Source organism: Lactuca sativa, chromosome 5, assembly GCF_002870075.4.
Source record: "Lactuca sativa cultivar Salinas chromosome 5, Lsat_Salinas_v11, whole genome shotgun sequence".
NCBI classification, from domain to species: Eukaryota; Viridiplantae; Streptophyta; class Magnoliopsida; order Asterales; family Asteraceae; genus Lactuca; species Lactuca sativa.
The window spans coordinates 254,217,908-254,239,377 of NC_056627.2; the positions used below are offsets into that span (position 1 = coordinate 254,217,908).

Sequence of the window (21,470 nt, forward strand, 5' to 3'; positions counted from 1 at the left end):
TTCAATGTTTTTTTATTTCTGTTTTATACAAATTGCTATAAATTTTTGATTTTTACCATGTTTTTCAAATCGGACAGGACCGGCCGGTTCAATCGGGAACGGTCACGAACCCAGTTCTAAGAAGCCAAAAAATTGTTTGTCATGTGAACCGCTAAAAACTGGTAAGAACCGGTTAAACCTGTAAGAACCGTAAGAACTGGTAAAAAACAGAAATTTTAAAAATATTTATTATTTTTATTTTTTGTAATTTTGTATATAATTAAAATTAATAATAATGTAATTATGACATCATTCGGGTTTTCCGGTTTTTGAGACCGGTCCAATCAGTTAGACAAGTTGGACCATCGAACATGTAAGACCGCTGGTTCGGTCTACAATACGATTTTCAAAACCTTCTTTTTTAAGAGTAAATCACATAAATAGTCTATATGGTTTGTATTACTTTACACGTTTAGCTTCCAACATTTTCTATTCTAGCTTCGATCGTCCTCATTGTTTGTTTTTATTGAAGTCTCGGTTCATACCATATATTAAATGTCCTCATTGATTATTTATTATTTATATATTGTTAATAAATAAGAAATTGACCAAACTGCTCATCTTCCCATCACACCCTTCTTGAAAATGAACCCATGAGTAGCACAAACTAAAACACAAACTAATGCTCCATAGTTGGACCTTAAAGATGGTGGTTATATGTGTTGACGAGTGGTGGTTAATGGAAGTGAATGGAATAGATGGGATGATGTGGAGTGGAGGGCATGGGTGTCTCAAAGACTAAAATTCAATCCCTAATGATTTCTCTTCGAAGCCAAATGTGTTTAGTTTATCCAAGACTGAATTTCAGTCCCTAATAAGTTTCCTTCGAATTAGTATTCGTGACTGATTCATCAGTCTCTGATATATGACATCTATGACTAAATAATCATTCTTAAATACAAATATCTAGCCAATTATATGTGTTCATTCGAATGTCAAATAGTGCATGTCTATTAGAGACTGAAATTCAGTCTTTAAAAAGTTTCTCGTCTGTAGGATAAATTGGTGCAATTGTATCAATGACTGAACTTCAGTCCCTAATAAGTTTCTTACATAATCAAGACTGAAACAAGTCTATTAGTGACTGAAAATCAGTCCCTTATAACTTCCCCTCCAAAGTCAAAGTTGCGCTAAACTATTCATTGGCAATGAATGATGCTAAGGGGAGAGAAGAAATTTGGCAGATTTCGAAATTCTCCATCCCAATCTGCTTGAATAGATTTGAGTTTAGTGTTAAAATGTCATTCAACCATAGAAAGAAAGTGTTTAAAATTGGCGTAAACATCATATTTTTTATAAAGGATATATCCACATGTAACGAGGAAAATGATAAACGCAAAGTAAAAAGTAATTATGCCCATCCGAGGAGGTAATGGGGGCTGGACCCCACACATCACAAACCACCAAATCTAGAATGCAAGAACTTTTATAAGTAGACAATGGTAAAAATAGTTTTGAGGATTTTCGTATATGTCAAGCATTAAAAGGCGAACTCGAGTTTTTATGCAAAATAGGAAGAGAGTATTTAGATAACATTGAATTCAAAAGTTATGCATGTGGATGACCAAGCTGTTGATGCCATGTGTAGACAAGAGCACGAGCAATGTGTAGACAAGAGCACGAACAACTGTAAAAACACTTCTTGAAACCGGTTGAAAAGACGGAAGATGAAACAAGTAGATCACATGTTCACTTGGTCCCGTGAGGATGGTATTGCGTGAAATCTCATCCGTCATAACATAAAAACTATCATGAAATTCAAAGAAAAGATTATTATCAATGACAACATAAAAACTATCATGAAATTCAAAGAAAAGATTATTATCAATGACAAAATTGTTCAACAGAAAGAAGGTGAGGTTTGATTTGTGGAACATGAAGAATATTCGTTAAGGAAAAAGTTTTCTTCGGAGAATAAAAGTTAGTGGAACCAATATGTAAAATAGGTAAGCCGTTACCATTGCGAACATGGAGGGACTCATCACCATAGTATAGTATGGTTCAGCGGTGCCGATGCTAGAGTGGTTTGGTGCTACATGTTAGAGCCAGTATCAAGACGCCAAGGAACCAACTATTTAATCATGTAATCATGATTTAAAAAAAAAAAAAAGCCCATTCAATTCATTGAAGGCTGTGGGAACCTGTCGAGCAAGAAGGGTTGACTTTAATCCATTGTAGTCCTCACGTAAGACCTGCAATAACAAGCATGACAATGACTTTTTCTTTAAAGATTTCACCGATATTAGCCAAATCATCAGCTTAACCGGTTTTGTTTTCCCGACACTAACGTGTCACCCAAACACTTATCGGACAATCTCCACTATCGTGCATGCTCTTATGCCATCTTGGCATTGCATATAATGTGTTGGTTGATAGTTAAAGCGAGGGAAATAGGTGTTTGTATACAGTCATTTGTATTCTGTTTTTTTCAAAATAACAACACATCAAATTTGATCTAATGTTATATCTCAAGTTCTCTCACGGTTTTCATAATCCTGGTGTTAATTTTATATACACGATTTAGCATATCTGCTGAATATATACACACAAGGTACATTAATTTACGATTTTTTCGACAGAAGTAAGATATCTAGTGAAAATGTATCCTTTGTTCATTATCTACTTTTTGTGTTCCATTTTATCTTTGGCGGATTCTACCAAATTCTCCAACTCTGCCAAGTCTTGCTTCAGATCACCAACCTGCCCAGAAAGTATTTGTTAGCAAATGGAAGCTAAACATTGAACAGCTTGTTATTAATTAAGTACCTTGTGGAGGAAATTTTGGGTCATTCGAGCATCCTTTACAGTAACACTAGATACATGTTCTACCATCAGAGCAATTTCTCTCATTTCACCATTGTTTAGATTCTCTGCAACCTCTGCTGATAATTTTTCGGTTGTGGACGCAACTTTTTCTACCACCTCAGCCACTTCCTCAACCTCTTTAACAACCTCTTCCAGCTTATCTGAAATCATCATTATCTTCATTTGTTTTAGCATCTATTTATGCAAACAAAGATCAAAGACGTCATGTGGAAAGGATAACTAAATTATATTAAATGTACTTGCCTTCTAGCTTTAGAATGTTGTCCCATTTTTGCTTCCATGATGAGAAGAGCAAGGGCAAGATCGTGCCCAAAACCCATTTTACCCTGCACTATTACATTCTATACATTAGTTCTATGTTGATAGGATTATACTTGCTGCAAAATATCCAACTGCTATATACAAGTTCATTCATTATTTAGCAGAAAGTTGCATTTAATTGTAAAGAAGCTTTTTTAGAAATGGGACTGTAAAGAGGTGATGTGGGTTCTTATAAAAAAATAAAAAAAATAAAGCATTGTTTGTTTTGTTGGCTGTGTATGAAGGTCAAAGAGTGCATACCAATAAAAGATGCTAGGCTTTGGAGAAGCTGGATCAGACGGCAGAATATGTAAGGTATCTTCCTGTTCCCTACATTTTTCAGTTCAGAAAAAAAAGAACAAGTTCATGGTTTAAATATTAGCCTTTATATAAACGAAAAAAAAGGTAGAAAGGTGTTGAAATGCACATTTTAGACTCTGGTCTTTTTGTAGAATTGCCACGGGAAATGGTTAGGGCTTGATGCATTGAGTTACCAATGCCATACCCCATCTTGGAAAGCCTCATATCTCCGCTGATATGCTTGTGGGCCGGAACACCGATTGAGCTCCCCTGACTAACTCTATAGCGGCATATCAGCAAGGTGGCAAAGCTACGGACACCATAAGCTGTTGAAGAGCTTCTTGGATTCATGGCGCTGAAGTCAACTCCTCAAATGTAGAAAATATATGCTAAAAGGGTTTGGAAAGGCTAACGAAGTTATCTCTTAAGGAAGAAAATGCAATTTAGAATGGAACACAAAAGGGTATAGAAAATATGTTTTTAAGATATACAAACACGGCAAGAGATCTGGATGAGAATGATGATGCTTGCGAGGATTTGTTTTTTAGGTTTTGGTGACTTTTAAGCAATTAACGGAGTACATTGATTAACAAGCTATATGTTACTTGCAAGTTTTGAAGAAATAAAGGAGAACACCACTTAGTGTATTTTAAAAGTGTCCGCAGCTTTGCTCTAACTTATAAATTAATTTATAATTTAGGTTTTCAATAAGTTACTAGGACTATATTTCAGGGACTAAACGAAAAGATAGTTGCTAGTTAAATAATTAAGCTGATAAAAAAAATAGTAATTGGTCAAAATATTTGATAAACTAAAGTGAAATATATAAAATAACATAAAAAAAGAGAAATTAAATTATTTACTACATTTTATATCTATAAATATTTCAACCCATTAATATTATGGCACGTGTCATCATTCCACCATTCAATTTACTTTTATTTGATATATACTAAATGGACAAAAATTGCAAGAATGGTCCCTGTGGTTAGGTGGAAATTGCCACTTTGGGCCAAACAAGTTTTGACTAGCACTAATGGTCCAAAAGTTTCCATTTTGTTGTGAGTTTGGTCCAAAATGATTTAAAATGACGAATTTGCCCCTTTCTATTTGTTTTTTGCTTTTCTTTTTGTTATTTAATTATTTTCCAAACAAAAAAATAAAAAATAAAAAGAAGAAAGGAATCTCTCTCTCTCTCTCTTCTCTCTCTCTCTCTCTCCAGTTTAAAGAACGTCACCATCCTCACCTCTCCCCCAACCTTCACTCCCGCTGGGAAGCTTGAACACTACCGCCGGAAAAAGATAAACGACACCATATCGAAGCTCTGGCAGCAAAACCCTAACCCTAAAAGTTTCAGGTGGCGGCATACAGATCGAAACTAAGGTTTCCAGTAGCGGCGACCTCTAAAAACCCTAAGATTTAAAGAAAAGAGAATGGCGATAACCTCTAAAAACCATAAGGTCTCATTCTTTCCTTCTTCAAACTCGATTGAAGCTCACCCGAGGGTCATTTGGCGTTCTTTCCTTCTTCAAACTCGATTAAAGCTCACCTGAGGGTCATTTGACGGAGCCAGGAGAGTCCAGAGACGATGGGGATGGTTGGAAATGGTGGTGAAGGGGGCGGCAGTAGGTTTTTTCAGGGGTTGCCAATGGTTTGGTCTTCATCGTTGTGCTTTGGTCTGTAAAGATGAAGCTCTTTGATTCTCAGGAGGAGGCAGATCTGAAACCCCCATTTACAAACCTTTGTTTCAGAGTTAGAACAACAATTAGGGTTCTCCCCTCTCTATCTCACAGAAGCTCGTCTGAAAACCATTGGATCTTGCTGTGATACAGATTAATGGGCAAAGTTGCTTTTGATAATGGAGATTACAATTAGGGTTTCTTTTTTCTGCATATCCTTAAGAAGAAGAGGACAATGAAGATATGGGGTTTGTAATGAAGATATAGAGAGAGAGAGAGAGAGAGAGAGAGAGACGGGTGGGAGAGAGAGAGTTTAAGAGAGAGAGAGAGAGATTTTTTCTTTTTCTTTTAATTATGAAACTATTTAAATAAATAAATAAACTAAAAAAAATAAAAACAAAGGGCAAAATGGTCATTATAAAAGAATTTAAAGTAAATTGGACCAAAGTGGCAAGAAAATGAATACCTGTGGACCATGAGTGCTAGTCCAAACCTGTTTCGCCCAAAGTGGCAAATTCAACCTAACCACAGGGACCATTCTTGCAATTTTGTCTACTAGATGTAAGATCCATGTATTACACAGGTTGATTTAAAAAAAAATTAAAATTAAATTAAAATGTAAACATAAAATATTTTTTAATATACAACTTTAAAATAAGAAAGGAAAAACCGTACTTATTGCAATTTAATATCATATATATATATATATATATATATATATATATATATATATATATATATATATATATGATATTTAATACTTTACATATATACGTATATGATTTTAATTTTAAAAATTAAAACAAATCAAAAATTGACAAGTGGATAATATTTATTTCAAAAATACCACAAAATGACAAGTGTCAAAACTTATAAGAAATTGACATGTGGCAAAAAAAAGCTTTCATTTATTAAGGAAGATTCATAATATACTCTTAATGAGATAGTAAATTAAATATAGAATGGTGACACATATCATAATTTTAATGGATAGGAATATTTATAGGCATAAAAGGTAGAGGCAATTTAATTTCTCTTTATTTAGTGAGCTCATTAAAAATTAAATCCATTTCCTTTTATATAATTCTTCCTATTTTCCAAATAATAGTATGTAATGTAACATATAATTCCTTGTATTTTCCAAATAAAACAATTATTTACATATATTTTTGGATATCGATTATCTTACAAAATATCTATTACTATGATTATACTGAAAAAACTATTAAGGTGAGCAATATACCAACAAAAAAATTCATAATCCCGCCGTAAAAAAAAAGAAAAAAAAAATAGTTGAATATTAATTAAAATCCAACAGTAACTTTCCTCTTATGTCTAACTATAATAGTATTATACATGATTAAGTATAAACTTATAACGTTTTTCAAACTAAAGCATTATCAAACACGTGCCTGAATCTAGGACATAAACAATAAAACACCAAACCCATGTCATAAGGAGGAAATACTGCTAGAACCACAAAACAATGTACGAACAAATTGTATGCACACATCCTTGATGAAACTATACATGTCTAATGTGAAATAAATGAACAAAATAAATCTATATGGTGAAAAAACACTTGGTGTATGAAACTAAAATAGTCATACAATAAATAACAACCCACTTTTATTTCTTTGGGTTACATTATTATGCAAGCCACAGAACTCCATGCTTTTACGAATCAGCAACTTCTATAAGCTATAAATATGGACACCAAGCCATTTAACACATAATTAAAATTTTCTCTTTAAATACAACCTTTAATTACTTGGGAATGTACCAGACTTTGCTAGATGTGGATACTCCTTTGTTTTTAACACCAAATGGCTTTAGTCAAGTGTAGTAATTTCCACAAAGAATGGAATAGAAGTGAACATTTCATTATGTAAAAGTCAAGAAAAACACAAACATTAGAACCTCAGCCTATAGCCAAAAGATATAAATTTAATGGTGGTATTGATAAAGAAATACCAGGAACAGCTTTTAATATCGTTCCAACGCAATTTCTTTTTTTTTTTTTTTTTTTTGCTTGACAGCAGGCCAAAATAGCATATTTTTCCGTTGAATTATAAAAAATAGAAAGAAGAAAATAATTTTAGTGAACAACGGATATGATGCTAATGATGAAATTTATTAACAAAGTTTATTTCATCAAATAATTATCAATTTTTATTAGCACCATCACAATGTCAAACCTTAGCGGTGCTAGAACATTGACAACCACCAAAGTGGTGGTGGTTGTAAAAAGGTGCAGTGACTCGGGAGCCAGTTACATACATATCTTCCATTTGAAACAAATTCACAATATTACCATTCTACTTTCCTGGCATATACAAAAATAAAAAATTAAGGTCATCATTTTGTTTGCACTTCGTGATTAATAACATATATGTAACATCCCGATGTTCAGGTACTTCTAAATTTACCCCTTCAAATTTATTATATGTCAAATTTGTCCCTACGTCCAAGAATTATGCTTTGAAGCCCTAGTGGCAATTTCGTAATTTGGGCAGAAGGAGTACATCAAGGGTACATGTGTGTACGATGAGCGTACTAGGGCGCACCCTAGTACACTGGGCATATACTTATATATGTTGGGCGTACTAATGTCAAGAGGAAACCCTAATTTTTAGGGTTTGGGTGGTATTTAAGCAACGTTGTGGCTCATTTCTCCCCACCTTTTCAGCCTCCACGTCCTTTGAGACGTTTTTGCAAACCCTAGCCCCTTTAGTGTGTGTTTTGAGCTCAAGAGTGTGTTGTTGGTGTGTTAAAGGAAGAAGAAGTTGCATCAAGAAGCCTTGAAGTGGAAGCATGATTGTGGATCTTGGAACTTAGCCTTCTTAAGAAGCGTCACATGATATAAAGTCTATACCTTGATGTCTTGGTTGTTAGATCCTATTTTTAGGGTGTTTTATGTTGTTTTTCTTGTCCCAAAGGTCCCATATTATGCATGGTTGGTTATGGTCATTTTGAGCTATCCGTCGAGACCCTAGGATGGGTCCTAAGCCATAAAAATGAGGTCGCAATTGCTAGAATTGTTTCATGCATCTTGTAGAAGGTCTTAATGGATTATGACCTTATGTTGAGCAATTTGTGGACTTGTAAAGTCATAAAGTTGGAAAATTTATGACCTTAGGGTGCTTTTGGACTGTAGATATGAAGTATGATCTTGAGTGCTTAAGCCATTAAACACTTAATAAAGTTTTTGGGGTTGTGAGGTTACACCCCGCGTACATGGGAGTACCCCCCGCATACTTGGTCAACCTCCACGATAGTGGTCTTCTGTAAGGCTTTGTGTACGCTAAGCGTACCTCCGGGGTCCACCCCGCATACTCACATGGGTCAGCCCTTGTTGAGTTGACTCGGTTGAGTTGACTTGGCCGGGTTGACTCTGTTGACTTAGTGGGTTTGACCAATTGACCTTGACCAAATTTGACCTTGAGGGTATTTTAGGATTTTAATGGAATTTGTAGCACCCCGGTTCCTGGTATGCATTTCATTCAAGTATTTTTCACAATTTGGACTAAGACTCAGTGAGTTGATAGCCCAACTCGTCGAGTAGTAGCGACTTGGACCCGACGGTTAAGTGGCGGACTCATCGAGTCGGCAGCATGACTAGACGAGTAGACTCTGGCTGGAAAAAAAACCCTAATCCAAGGGTTTGCACCCTATTTAAACGTCTTATTCAGCCTCCCTCGTCCCTTATGCTCTCAGAACCCCCCTCACATCAAACCCTAATCGTCCTTGGTGAAGATCTAAGGCCTTTTTGGTGATTCTTAGTGGTTTGTGGTGGCACGAAGGAAGGAGAAGCTTGAGGAACCAAGAGGTTGGCCAGAGGAGTCAAACTTGTGCATCATCTACAATTCTTGGAAGGTATAAAGTCGACACCTTGCTCCTTCTTGTTTTAGATCCCTTTTTGGGGAGATTTAGGGCTTTTATAAGCCATTCTTGATGACCAACCATGATTACAAGCATGGTGGGGGTTAAGGTTTTAGATCCAGGCTCATTAAAGGGTTAGAAGGCGCAAAGGGACTGCCTTTGCACCCATGGAAAGCCCCATGCAACTCAAGAGCTTCTTTTAGGGTCTTTTTAGCTCATAATCCCATGCATGCACGTAAAGTTCATAAATTTACGTGCTAGATTGATCTTAGGAACCTAGATCTATCATTTGGACAAGTGTTGTACATCAGAAAACGAGAAATGAGACTTGGACAACCTCGACTCGGCGAGTTGTTCTTGGGACTCGGCAAGTCCGAGGCTTGACTCCCCTTTTCTTGTTAGGGTTCAAAGGAACCCAGTGAGTGTTAGAATGGTCTTAAAAGGGTCCGGGGAGTGACCCAACGCATTGGACTTAGCCATAGACCTGGAGTTCATAGGACTCAACGAGTGTATGAGCAGACTCGGCGAATCCAAGGCAATCTCCCAACTTTTGAAGATGAACTCGACGAGTTGTTCATACAACTCGGCGAGTCAAGGACAAAACTTGTTTGTAGGACGAGGATGAACTCGACGAGTTTTTCATACAAACTGGTGAGTCGGATGAAGGTTCATTCGAGGTTGTTTTAGAAGGAGAACTCGTCGAGTCATTGCTAAACTCGACGAGTAGAAGCATGAAGAAGGACGGGTGAAGAGTAGGGACTCGACGAGTTGGAGGCCCAACTCGGTGAGTCAGGTCAACTGGAAGTTGACTTTGACTTTGACTTGGTCATGGGTAAAATGGTCATTTTACCCTAAGAACAATTATCAGTGTCTAACTAATTGTTTTATGGGAATTATAGCCGAAGGATCACCGAAGCAGCAATCAGAAACCTGTCGATCAGCTTTTCAGCAGTCAGCCTTACGAGGTGTTACCTTCCAGTAGGGGTGGGTCTAAGGCACCAATGTCAGCCCACCAGTAGGTGATTATGGTTGAGATGGTTATCTTTGTGATAATTGTCTAGTTGCTATATCTGTTTTGAGTATGTGTTAAATAGTAGTAGGGCACACTAGCCCTTGTTACCAGTTGAAAGATACCGAGGACGATTATCGGTTGAAAGATACCGAAGGGGTGGATAAAACTCATGCATGTATAGTAGTATGATTATGATATGTCATTATGTGACTCAGTATGCTTATGTATGTTATTATAAAACCAATATGTTTATGACCTATAATATGTGATAGGGATAGGGGTTAAATAGTCCCTAGATACCGGTTGAAAGATACCAAAGGGGAGGTTAGTTCCCAGATACCAGTTGAAAGATACCGAAGAGGAGAGTAGCTGCCGGTTACCGGTTGAAAGATACCGAAGGGGAGGATAGTTCCCGGTTACCGGTTGAAAGATACTGAAGGGGAGGGTAGCTCCCGGTTACCGGTTTAAAGATACCGATGATTATGTGCTATGGGTATGATGGGGGAATTCACTAAGCTTCGTGCTTACAATTTCAGTTTTGGTTTCAGGTACCTCTTCGTCTAAGGAGAAGGAGCCGGCAGTGTAGCAACGCATCACACACACATGTTTTCCGCATGGGCCTTCCTGGGAATGTACTCTGATTTACTTTACTTTTGACAAAATGGTTTTATGGGGACATGTTTTGGATTATTGAGAAATTGGTTGTGACATGAGATATCATTATGAATATTTTTATACCGATGGTTTTATGTTATAATTTATTTAAAAATGAAATTTTTGGTCTTCAATTTTGGGATGTTACAGAATTGGTCATTTGGTGGAAATGGGTATCATTTAGAGAGATGAGATTCGGAGTCGGGCCTCATCAGTTTTGTTCAGTTTGCGAGGTGAGTTTCCTCACTGTACTTTTGAGACAAAGGTTCTAAGGCCGACCCCTTTGGATTTTTATCATGGTTTATCGTATGCTTGTATGTTGTAGTGGTCTGTTAGATCTGTATCCTGGTAAATAGGATGATGTTATGCTTAGTGATCTATTAGACCTGTATGAATGTTTGTATATGCTAGCTAGGTTTTGATATGGTATATGTTGATATGTGATGGTATGTTGGGTTGATGCGGTCCTGCTATGTGCTCAAGGCCAAGAGACCCAGGGCGTCCCAGATAGACTGCAGGCTGGTAGGGCATACCACTTAGGCCGAAGGCCTAGAGAACGTTCCAGATATGCTGAAGGCCCAATGAGGCGTACTAGTCATGCTAAAGGTTATGTGAGCGTACCAGATAGACTACATGCCAGTGGGGCATTCCAGCCACACTGAAAGCTCTGTATGCATGTTGTTTGCTGTTATTATTATGATTATATGTTATGATGGTACTTTGGGGAAATTCACTAAGCTTTAGGCTTACAGTTTTAGGTTATGTTTCAAGTACCTCAGATGATCGCGAGAAGGCGAAGGCGTGATCATGCGCCTCCTCGTGTTTTGATTTATGATTTTGGGAAAACCCTAATATTAAACATGTTTTGAAAACTAAATTGTAGACAATGATGATTTGTGGATTGGTTTTAAAAGTTTAAAATTTTCATGAATTTTATGGATGTTACAAGTTCGTATCAGAGCCTTGGTTTGAGTGAATTGGAGGAACACTCGTGTGAATCTAGTCTCAAAGTAAGGAAAAGTATTTTTAAAACAGTTTTCCAATGGTTTTCAAAATAATCAAGGAGGATGCGATGTGTACGACCAGCCAGAGCCAATAAGTAGACCCTAAATTAATACACAGTTAATTGAGATTATGTTATGATATGTTAGAACAACATGCTAGTAATAGGATAGGGATCTTCAGGAACTGTATGATAGAATTGCCTGATATATGATGTCTTATCTCTTATAGAATCCTTGATCAATTATTGTATGACTCGTTCACGTGTGAACTAGCGATTGAATGAATACGCTAAGTCACATGCTACATGGTTTAAACGATCTTAGGATAATGGATTTGGTCCTGTTGTGCAGTTCTTGTCCGAGTCCAACCTTTGTAGGATTGAATCTTTTAGTCTAAGATTGTTTAAACTGTGTGGCATGTAATTGTATTCATGCGATAGTTATCTAGCACCAACGGAGGGTCGTGTGGTAGTTAGTGGTAGGATGAGTTGTATGGGGTTAGCCGGCCAGTATCGAGATGTGTATCTTTCCTCTAGGGTGTGAGGATTTTGTGTGGGCGTATGCTAGTATGTATTGTTAGGGGTGTTGTGATGATCCTTGAGACAAATATGGATAGGTGTGGAAGGTAGTATGGCCCCGTACTACTGAAAGCACATGACCTATACGCGTAACAAGGAAGTCACAACCCCTAGGGCTTTGTTGGGACTTGGTTCCCCTGTTATGATATGTGTGTTATCTGATATCACCCTGGTATATTTTCAGTATGGTGACGACGAGTCGATTTGAGACTGGATCCGAATCGGGATTGGGAGATGGCAGTCAGGGTGGGCCAACTATATCTGAGGACAAGATTAAGGAGATTATCCATGGGGAGGTTGTGGTTATTGTCTGGGGCATACACAAGAGAGTTTTGGGTCTATCAAGACCACGATGATGGAGTTCTTTGATGATAGATATGTTGTTTTGTCTGAGGCTGCTACTGTTGCAGCCGCCGTGGCCATCGCGGCTGCAGGGATTGGTGTTGGGCGGGTTTTTTAGCATCGGGACTTCGATAATATGAAGCCCCCAGTCCAGGAAACAATCATAGAAATGAGGTGACTATCTAATGTTGATGGATGCTTTTTCACCTGCTCTTACCCAGCTGACCAGAAGGTGAGGTGGGATCTGAACCTTCTGAGGTCCGGAGCAAAGGATTAGTGGAGACTTATTACGGGATCATATATATTCTGCTAAGCAGAGAGCTGTTGTATCTTTAGAGTAGTTATCAGAGATGTTTCATACTAGATATATGTCATGGGTGGAGCGTGAGAGGTTGGCCCAGGAATTTTCGGACCTGAGGTAGGGGACTGAGTCAGTGACAGAGATCATCAGGATGTTTACGGAGAGGGCCATGTTTTACCCTGAGTTTGCTTCTAAGCAGGCTCAGATGAACCGTTACTTGAGCATGCTCAAGATGGATATCAGGCAGTTCGTTTCCACCCAACGATATGATTCTTTGTTGGAGATGCAGGAGGCCGCCATGCGGCGTGAGATTGAGATAGAGCTTCAGACGAGAGAGCAGTCACCGACCCCAACGCAGTCGCAGCTAGCCCCGAAGAAGTTCAAAGTTGTTGATTCTAGATTTGGGAGCCAGAGAGGCCACACTTGTGGGAAGTGCGGTAAGGTTCAAGACGGGGCTTTTCGATCAGAACGTGTGTGCCACAAATGTGGCAAAGAGGGGCATTATATGAGGGATTGTCGTCAGCCGGCCCCAGCTCCGAGTTCTAGGATTTGCTATCATTGTGATCAGGTTGGCGATGTGAAGGTCAACTGTCCATTGCTCGCCACCAAGCCGGAGTAAGCCCCGATGCCATCTACTTTGAGGATCACCGATGGGTGCCAGGGGAGGGTGGAGCTCCGAGGGCTCGAGGCCAAGCTTTTTATATCAATATCGAGGAGGCCAGAGTAGCTGCAGATGTTGTGACTAGTATGTTTCTATCCATTATCTTGTTGATTATGTTTTGTGTTATGCTTATATATGTGCCTCTGTTAGGTACATTCCTAGTGAACTCTTTTCCTGCTCTTGTGTTGTTTGACTCGGGTGTGATTCGGTCCTTTGTATCTTGTTCGTTTAATAGAGAGTTTGATACACCTGTTGGGGAAGTAGAGTGTCCATTGCGGGTTTCTATCGCCAATGAACACGGGGTTTCTGCGTCATCAGTGTATCAAGGTTGTGTATTGGAGATCTTCGGGGTACCTTATCCGATAGATCTGATCCCTATTCCCATGGGGGATGTTTTCGTGATTATGGGTATGGATCGGTTGAGCCAGTTTGGTGCCATGATTGATTGTGAGGGCCGGTGAGTGATAGTTCGTACCCCAAGTGGGGGAGAACGGGTTATCTATGGATAGGGCACCAGGATGGGTTTAGGGTTTTGATCGGCTGCCAAGGCTCGTCATTATATTTAGCATGGGTGTGTGGGCTACTTGGCTTATGTGGTGGATACGTGTGTTGGGGATCAGATCTCGGTTTCATAGTTTTCAGGGAGTTTGTAGATGTATTCCTATACAAGTTTCCCGGTTTACCTCCCGAGAGGCAGGTCGAGTTTAGGATCGAACTTGTGCCAGGTGCGGCCCCAATTTCCAAGGCGCCATACCATTTGGCACCACCTGAGATGCAGGAGTTATCATCCCAGCTGCAGGAAATGCTAGGCAAGCAGTTCATCAGGCCGAGCAGTTCTCCGTAGGGAGCGTCGATATTGTTCGTCAAGAAGAATGATGGTTCACACCGGATGTGCATTGATTACCGGGAGTTAAACAAGTTAACGGTGAATAACCATTATCCCCTTCCGCGGATTGATGAACTCTTCGATCAGTTGTAGGGTGTATCTTTTTTCTCCAAGATAGATATGAGGTATAGGTGTCATTAGGTTAGAGTGAGAGAGGAGGACGTGGAGAAGACCTCGTTCTGGACTCGTTATGGGCATTACTAGTTCGTGGTGATGCCATTTGGGCTCACCAATGCACCTGAGGTGTTTATGGATTTGATGAATCGGGTATGTAGGCTCATGATCGATTGTTCCATTATTGTGTTTATTGATGATATCTTGGTGTACTCCAAGACCAGTGAGCAACATGAGGAGCATCTTCGCGAGCTTCTGGGGGTTTTGAGGTGACAAAGGCTTTATGCTTAAGTTCTCGAAGTGTGAGTTTTGTTTACAAGAGGTTCAGTTCCGTGGGCACCTTGTTAACCAGGATAGGATTTTGGTCGATCCGGCCAAGATGGAGGCCGTGATGCAGTGGGAGGTTCCGAAATCTCCCTCGGATATCAGGAGTTTCTTGGGTTTGGCAGGATACTATTGGAGATTTATTCAGGATTTCTCCAAGATTGTGATACCCCGCACTCATTTAACGAGGAAAGGGGTGGATTTCCGATGGGACCTTGAGCAACAGTCAACATTTGAGACTCTTAGACAGAGATTATGTGAGGCCCCGGTATTGACCCTCCCGGAGGGAATTGAGGACTTTGTGGTATTATGTGATGCATCCATCACATCTTTGGGGGCAATCCTCCTGCAGAGAGGACGGGTGATTGCTTATGCTTCGCGGAAGATGAATCTGCATGAGACGCGATATCCCACCCATGATATGGAGTTAGGGTAGTGGTTTTTGCCCTCAAGATTTGGAGACACTATCTGTATGGGTTCTGTTCACTATCTACACAAATCACAAGAGTCTGAGGCATATTATGGACCATCCGAACCTGAACATGAGGCAGCTCTGGTGGCTGGACGTAGTCAAGGATTATGACTGCGAGATCCTTTACCATCCAAGTAAAGAGAATGTGGTGGCGGATGATTTGAGGCGTAAGTCGGATGGATCTTCGGATAGGGAGATGTGTGTGAGGATATAAGTGGATTCCCCGCTTTTGGGATTGATCGGGGAGGCTCAGGTCAAGGGTGTTCGGAAAAATAATTGGAAGAAAGAGAGGATCAGGGGTAAGATTGGCAGATTTGTCTCAGATAGCAGTGGGTTGTTGAACCGATGTGGACGGGTGTGGGTTCTGATGTATGGTGGGTTCAGACAGATTGTGCTAGAGGATCAAGGGTAAGATTGGCATATTTGTTTCAGATAGTCGTGGGTTGTTGACCCGATGTGGATAGGTCTGGGTTCCGATGTATGGTAGGGTCAGACATATTATGCTAGAGGAGGCTCATAAGTCTCATTTTTCTATTCATCCGGGGGCCACCAAGATATACCGGGATTTGAGATTGAGCTATTAGTGGTCGTGTATGAAAAGAGAGATAGCATGGTATGTGGAGAGGTCCATGACTTGCAGGATGATCAAGGTTGACCATCACATGCCGCATGGCAAGCTGCAGTCTCTAGAGGTTCCCATGTGTAAATGGGAGGAGATTTCGATGGATTTTATCACCAAATTACCGAATACGACAAAGGGTTTTAATTCTATCTTGGTCATCGTGGATCGATTGACCAAGAGTGCCCACTTTTTGGTGATTCGAGAGAGTTCTTTGGACGATAAGCTGGCCAATGTGTATGTCTGCAAGATCGTTGCTCACCATGGGGTTCCGGTCTCCATTGTTTCATACCGTAATGTTTGGTTCACCTCCCGTTTTTTGCAGAAGTTCCATGATGAACCGGGCACGAGGTTGCACTTCAGCACTGCTTATCATCCGCAAACCGATGGCTAGAGTGAACGGACGATACAGACCCTGGAGGATATGTTGCAGGCCTATGTTATCGATTTTGGTGGGAGTTGGGACTCCTACCTACCCCTTGCGGAGTTTTCCTACAACAACATTTATCACTACAAAATTGGTGCTCCGAATTTCGAGCTCTTATAAGGGCGGAGATGTCGTTCCTTGATTTGTTGGGGAAAAGTTGGTCACAGCTTATGGGGTGGACCGAAGTGGTCCTTCAGACAACAGAGCTGATTCAGCAGATTAGGCAGAGACTGCAGAACACTCAGAGTCGATGGAAGAGCTATGCCGACCGGCGTCGATCCGAGTTGGAGTTTCAGGTCGGCGACATGGTATTATTGAAGGTCTCACCTTGGAAAGGTGTGATACTCCTCAGGAATATGGGGAAGTGGGCCCCCAATATATTGGGCCTTTTCAGGAAATTTCCAGGGTTGGCAAGGTTGCTTATAGATTAGATCTTCTCGAGGAGCTCAGTCAGATTCACAACACTTTCCATGTTTCGCAGTTGCGAAAGTGTGTATTGGATGAGGATGAAGTGGTTTCCTTGGATGATATTCAGTTTGATGAACGCCTGAACTATGTCGACAGGCTGGTGCCTATCCTGGAAAGGAAGATGAAGGTTTTTCGTAACAAGGAATTACCTTTGGTAAAGGTACGATGGCATCACCGGAGGGGCTCCGAATGGACTTGGGAGCCGGAGGCTGAGATGCAGGAGCATTATCTAGATTTGTTCACCATAGTTTCGATGAAGTCAAGTTCAAGTGGGGGAGAATTGTAACATCCTGATGTTCAGGTACTTCTAAGTTTACCCCTTTAAGTTTATTATATGTCAAATTGGTCCCTAAGTCCAAGAGGAGTACGCTAAGCGTAGATGTGTGTACGCTGAGTGTACTAGGGTGCAACCTAGTACGTTGGGTGTACACTTATGTACGTTGGGCGTACTAATGTCAGGAGGAAACCCTATTTTTTGGGGTTTGGGTGGTATTTAAGCAACGTTATGGCTCATTTCTCCCCACCTTTTCAGCCTCCACATCCTTTGAGAAGTTGCATCAAGAAGCCTTGACGTGGAAGCAAGCTTGTGAATCTGGGATCTTAGCCTTCTTGAGAAGCTCCAGGAGGTATAAAGTGTATACATTGATGTCTTAGTTGTTAGATCCCATTTTTGGGGTGTTTTATGTTGTTTTTCTTGTGCCGAAGGTCCCATATTGTGCATCGTGGTTATGGTCGTTTTGACTTGTCCTTCCAGACCCTAGGAAGGGTCCTAAGACATAAAAATGAGGTCCCAATTGCTAGAATTGTTTCATGGAGCTTGTTGAAGGTCTTAACGGATTAAGACCTTGTGTCGAGCACTTTGTGGACTTGTAAAGTCATAAAGTTGGAAACTTTATGATTCTAGGGTGCTTTTGGATCGTAGATCTGAAGTATAGGCTTGAGTGCTTAAGCCATTAAGCACTTAATGAAGTTTTTGGGGTTGCAAGGTTAGGCCCCGCGTACGTGGGAGTACGTCCCGTGTACTCGATCAACCACCCCAATGGTGGTCTTCTTCGAGGCTTCGCGTACACTAAGAGTACCTCTGGGCTACTCCCCGCGTACTTGCATGGGTCAGCCCTTGTTGTATTGACTCGGCTGGGTTGACTCGATTGAATCAGTGGGTTGACCAGTTGAATTTGACCAAGTTTGAACAACTTTGAACAAGTTTGACCTTGAGGGTATTTTGGGTATTTTTGGATTTTAATGGAATTGGTCATTTGGTGGAAATAGGTATCATTTAGAGTGTTGAGATTCGGAGTCAGGCCTCATTAGTTCTCTTCATTTTGCGAGGTGAGTTTCCTCACTGTACTTTTGGGTCGAAGGCACCAAGGCCGACCCCTTTGGATTGTTATCCTGGTTTATCGCATGCTTGTATGTTGTAGTGATCTGTTAGATCTGTATCCTGCTATATATATATTGATTCTATGCTTAATGATTTGTTAGATCTGTATGACTATCTATATATGCTAGCTAGGGTTTGATATGGTATATGTTGATATGTGATGGTATGTTGGGTTGAGGCGGTCCTGCTATGTGCTCAAGGACAAGAGACCAGGGAATTGCGGATAGCCTGTAGGCTGGTAGGGCGTACCAGTTAGGCCAAAGGCCTGGAGAATGTTCCAGATAGGCTGAAGGCCCAGTGAGGCGTACAGTCATGCTGAAGGTTCTGTGAGCATACCAGATAGACTGTATGCCAGTGGGGCGTTCCAGTTACACTGAAGGCTCTGTATGCGTGTTGTTTGCTATTATTATTATGATTATGTGTTGTGATGGTACTTTGGGGAATATTCACTCAACTTTGGGCTTAAAGTTTTGGGTTATGTTTCAGGTACCTCAGATGATCATGGGAATGCGAAGGCGTGATCGTGCACCTACTCATGTTTTAATTTATGATTTTGGGAAAGCTCTTATATTAAAAATGTTTTGAAAACTAAATTGTAAACAATGATGATTTGTAGATTGGTTTTAAAGTTTAATTTTTTCATGAATTTTATGGATGTTACAATATATAAAAAGAGTGAGATGAAACTTGATGCTAAATCACTTAAGTGCTCTATAAGTTCTCTAGCAGCATCAGGATTCACTTCAAGTTTAAGAGGTTGAAAGCAAAAATCTCCAAAAAAAGCTTATTAAAAAACATATAGTTCTATAAAGATTAAAAATAAGAAATGTCAGTCATTCACAAGTAAATGTCGAATTAGAATGAAAGCATACATGGTTGGATTTGTTGACTCCATCTAGTGTAACACTCATATTTGCAAAAAACATGTGACAGAATTGCATACATTAGTCCTTAATGCATTATACAAAGATTCAAAAGTGTAGATTATTTACAAAGATAAAAAATCAAGAGCCCAATTGCATTTTTCGTATTTTAAACCATTTTTTTTATCAAAGATGGTTATATTTTGAAGCACCACAAATTTGAACTCTCAACATAATCATAAATCAATCCAAAATAGTTGACTTTCCACCACGAATCAGGCCTATATCAGATATTGATGAACTCAAGTATGTTTAGAGGGATTAGAAGATTAAGGATCAAGGAAAGGTGGAGATTTTTTGCGTAATTGAGCAAATATCATCATTTGTTGCATTCAAAGAAAAATATAGGCAATCTTTTTTGGAACATAATAATAGTTATTGATTAATCAAAAAACTGAAAATAAAAAAGAAATACATAGAGATATGATGTTTTATACCTAGATAGATCCTTCAACATAATGAACAAACATATTGGCCACTTTTTGCTTCTCTATGACCAATAGAGAAGATATTTCAACAAAAAAAAACATGAGTGAAGAGATGAAGTTTAATGTATCGCAAGAGGATTTCAATTTAGATACAACTGAAAGATGGTAAAGGAGAATGCATCAACAACTTGTCTGACCTCACCGAAACCTTAGAACTCTCGGGTGTCGGCTTTACCATAGATTCGAAAACCAAATAAAACCATCACAAACGTGTCAATTAATTGATGAGCAAAAGTGTCATGGGAGGAAAAAGAAGAGGAAAACCCAAATCAATGTATCTAAACAAGAGCACCAGAACACATGTTGGGAGCATAGTACCCGTAGACATGACTTTTGATGTTCCATTGTTTTGCTGCACCATATAATCAGTCAATGCGGAAGTAATCAAGCATGTAGAAACGTTACAAAAGAAAAAGAACGACAAAAAGTATTTCGAAAAAAAAAAGTATTTTGTACATTTCTTGGTACAAACAACCTAGATTTGCATTGTTTTGGGAAAAAACTTATAAAATGGTCAATCATCAAATTAGTATATTCCCTTGAACGTTTCATCTTCACCTTGTTGTTGGTGGTATAAATGGCGGGAGCATGTCCAAAAGGATGGTGACGTTGGTAGATTGTTGCGAATGATCGTCGTCGTCGTGGTGGATGAAGGCGGTCAATTTAGCAGTTGTGCAAAAGTGGTGGTTGGTGGTGGCTGTCAGATTTTCTAGTTAGGGTTTCTATGAAACAAATTAGGGGGAAGAGAGAGAGAGAGAGAGAGAGAGAGAGAGAGAGAGAGAGAGAGAGATTTCAAAAGAGAATGGTAGGCAGAGAAAATGTGATGGGGCTCGAATTTTGCAGTTTGATTTCCAGATGAAGAACCCAATTTTATGTTCTTTCGATGGGGAAGTAGGGGAGATTCAAGAGATAAGGTACTGAAATCAGGGTGGTGGCTCTTGATGGAGAGTAAAAGTACAATGACAATTGCGTTCTTGGCATAGAGGAAAAGCATACCTATATGCGCATAAGTGTTGGTGGAGGTCACCGGTCAGGGAAGAGAGGAGGAAGAGAGTGGCGATGGTGATTGCGTTAACAGATGACGAATATGACTGTGGCAACATCATCCATTTTTGAAGAGTAAATATGAGAGAATGTGCTCATCATTTATTGAATTTAAGTAGATGGGGCCGAAATAATTGGCATTCAAGTTTATATGTAACAATTAACTCCTTATATTATGCATAAATACATGCGCGATGATATGGGATAAGAGAAGAACATAACAAAATTTTGTGAACTGTTGAATTATTCACCCTATCCATCTGTAATTAAGGAATTTGAAATTTTCCTTGACTTTTTGACTTCTTGACCGGATAAGTCTGTGATGCATAAAATGATTGTAAATATCGCAATAAGGTTTGTACGACTTAAAATTCAACATTTAACTAAATATGCTTTATAAGATATATATATATATATATATATATATATATATATATATATATATATATATATATATATATATATATATATATATATATATATATATCTTAGTTCTTTCATTAATAACTAAAAACATAATGTCAATAAACATTTGACATAATTGAGCTATTGTTGTTATTAGAGTGACACACCGCTAACTTGTTTTTACAATATATATTCACATTCCTATCAATGCCATCTTCTACTTGCAATTCAATGAATCACATAAGATAACTACTCTTAAAAACATGAAAATATAACCTGTAGCGACTACTATTTTGACACCGAACGTATTATGAATTAGAGAAACCGAGGACCTCTACACT

The 21,470-nt window shown here is 39.2% G+C and overlaps 1 protein-coding gene across 1 annotated transcript; it reads right to left on the reverse strand.

The window, feature by feature from the left end:
- Window positions 1-1,449: 1,449 nt before the first annotated feature.
- On the reverse strand, window positions 1,450-4,116 carry LOC111913255 (uncharacterized). Its single transcript, XM_023908972.3, has 5 exons — window positions 3,593-4,116; window positions 3,427-3,495; window positions 3,109-3,191; window positions 2,806-3,005; window positions 1,450-2,739 (listed from the first exon to the last, which is right to left on the reverse strand). The coding sequence occupies exons 1-5, from the start codon at window positions 3,814-3,816 to the stop codon at window positions 2,659-2,661; spliced, it is 657 nt and encodes a 218-aa protein (XP_023764740.1). The 5' UTR covers window positions 3,817-4,116; the 3' UTR covers window positions 1,450-2,658.
- Window positions 4,117-21,470: the final 17,354 nt, after the last annotated feature.

Bases quoted from the DNA above. Each gene is read 5' to 3' on its own strand.
- LOC111913255 (XM_023908972.3), bottom strand. From the start codon at position 3,816: ATGAATCCAAGAAGCTCTTCAACAGCTTATGGTGTCCGTAGCTTTGCC. The intron at 3,006-3,108 runs GCAAGTACATTT...TGATGATTTCAG, and splicing joins CAACATTCTAAAGCTAGAAG to ATAAGCTGGAAGAGGTTGTT. The intron at 2,740-2,805 runs GTACTTAATTAA...CTTTCTGGGCAG, and splicing joins CCCAAAATTTCCTCCACAAG to GTTGGTGATCTGAAGCAAGA.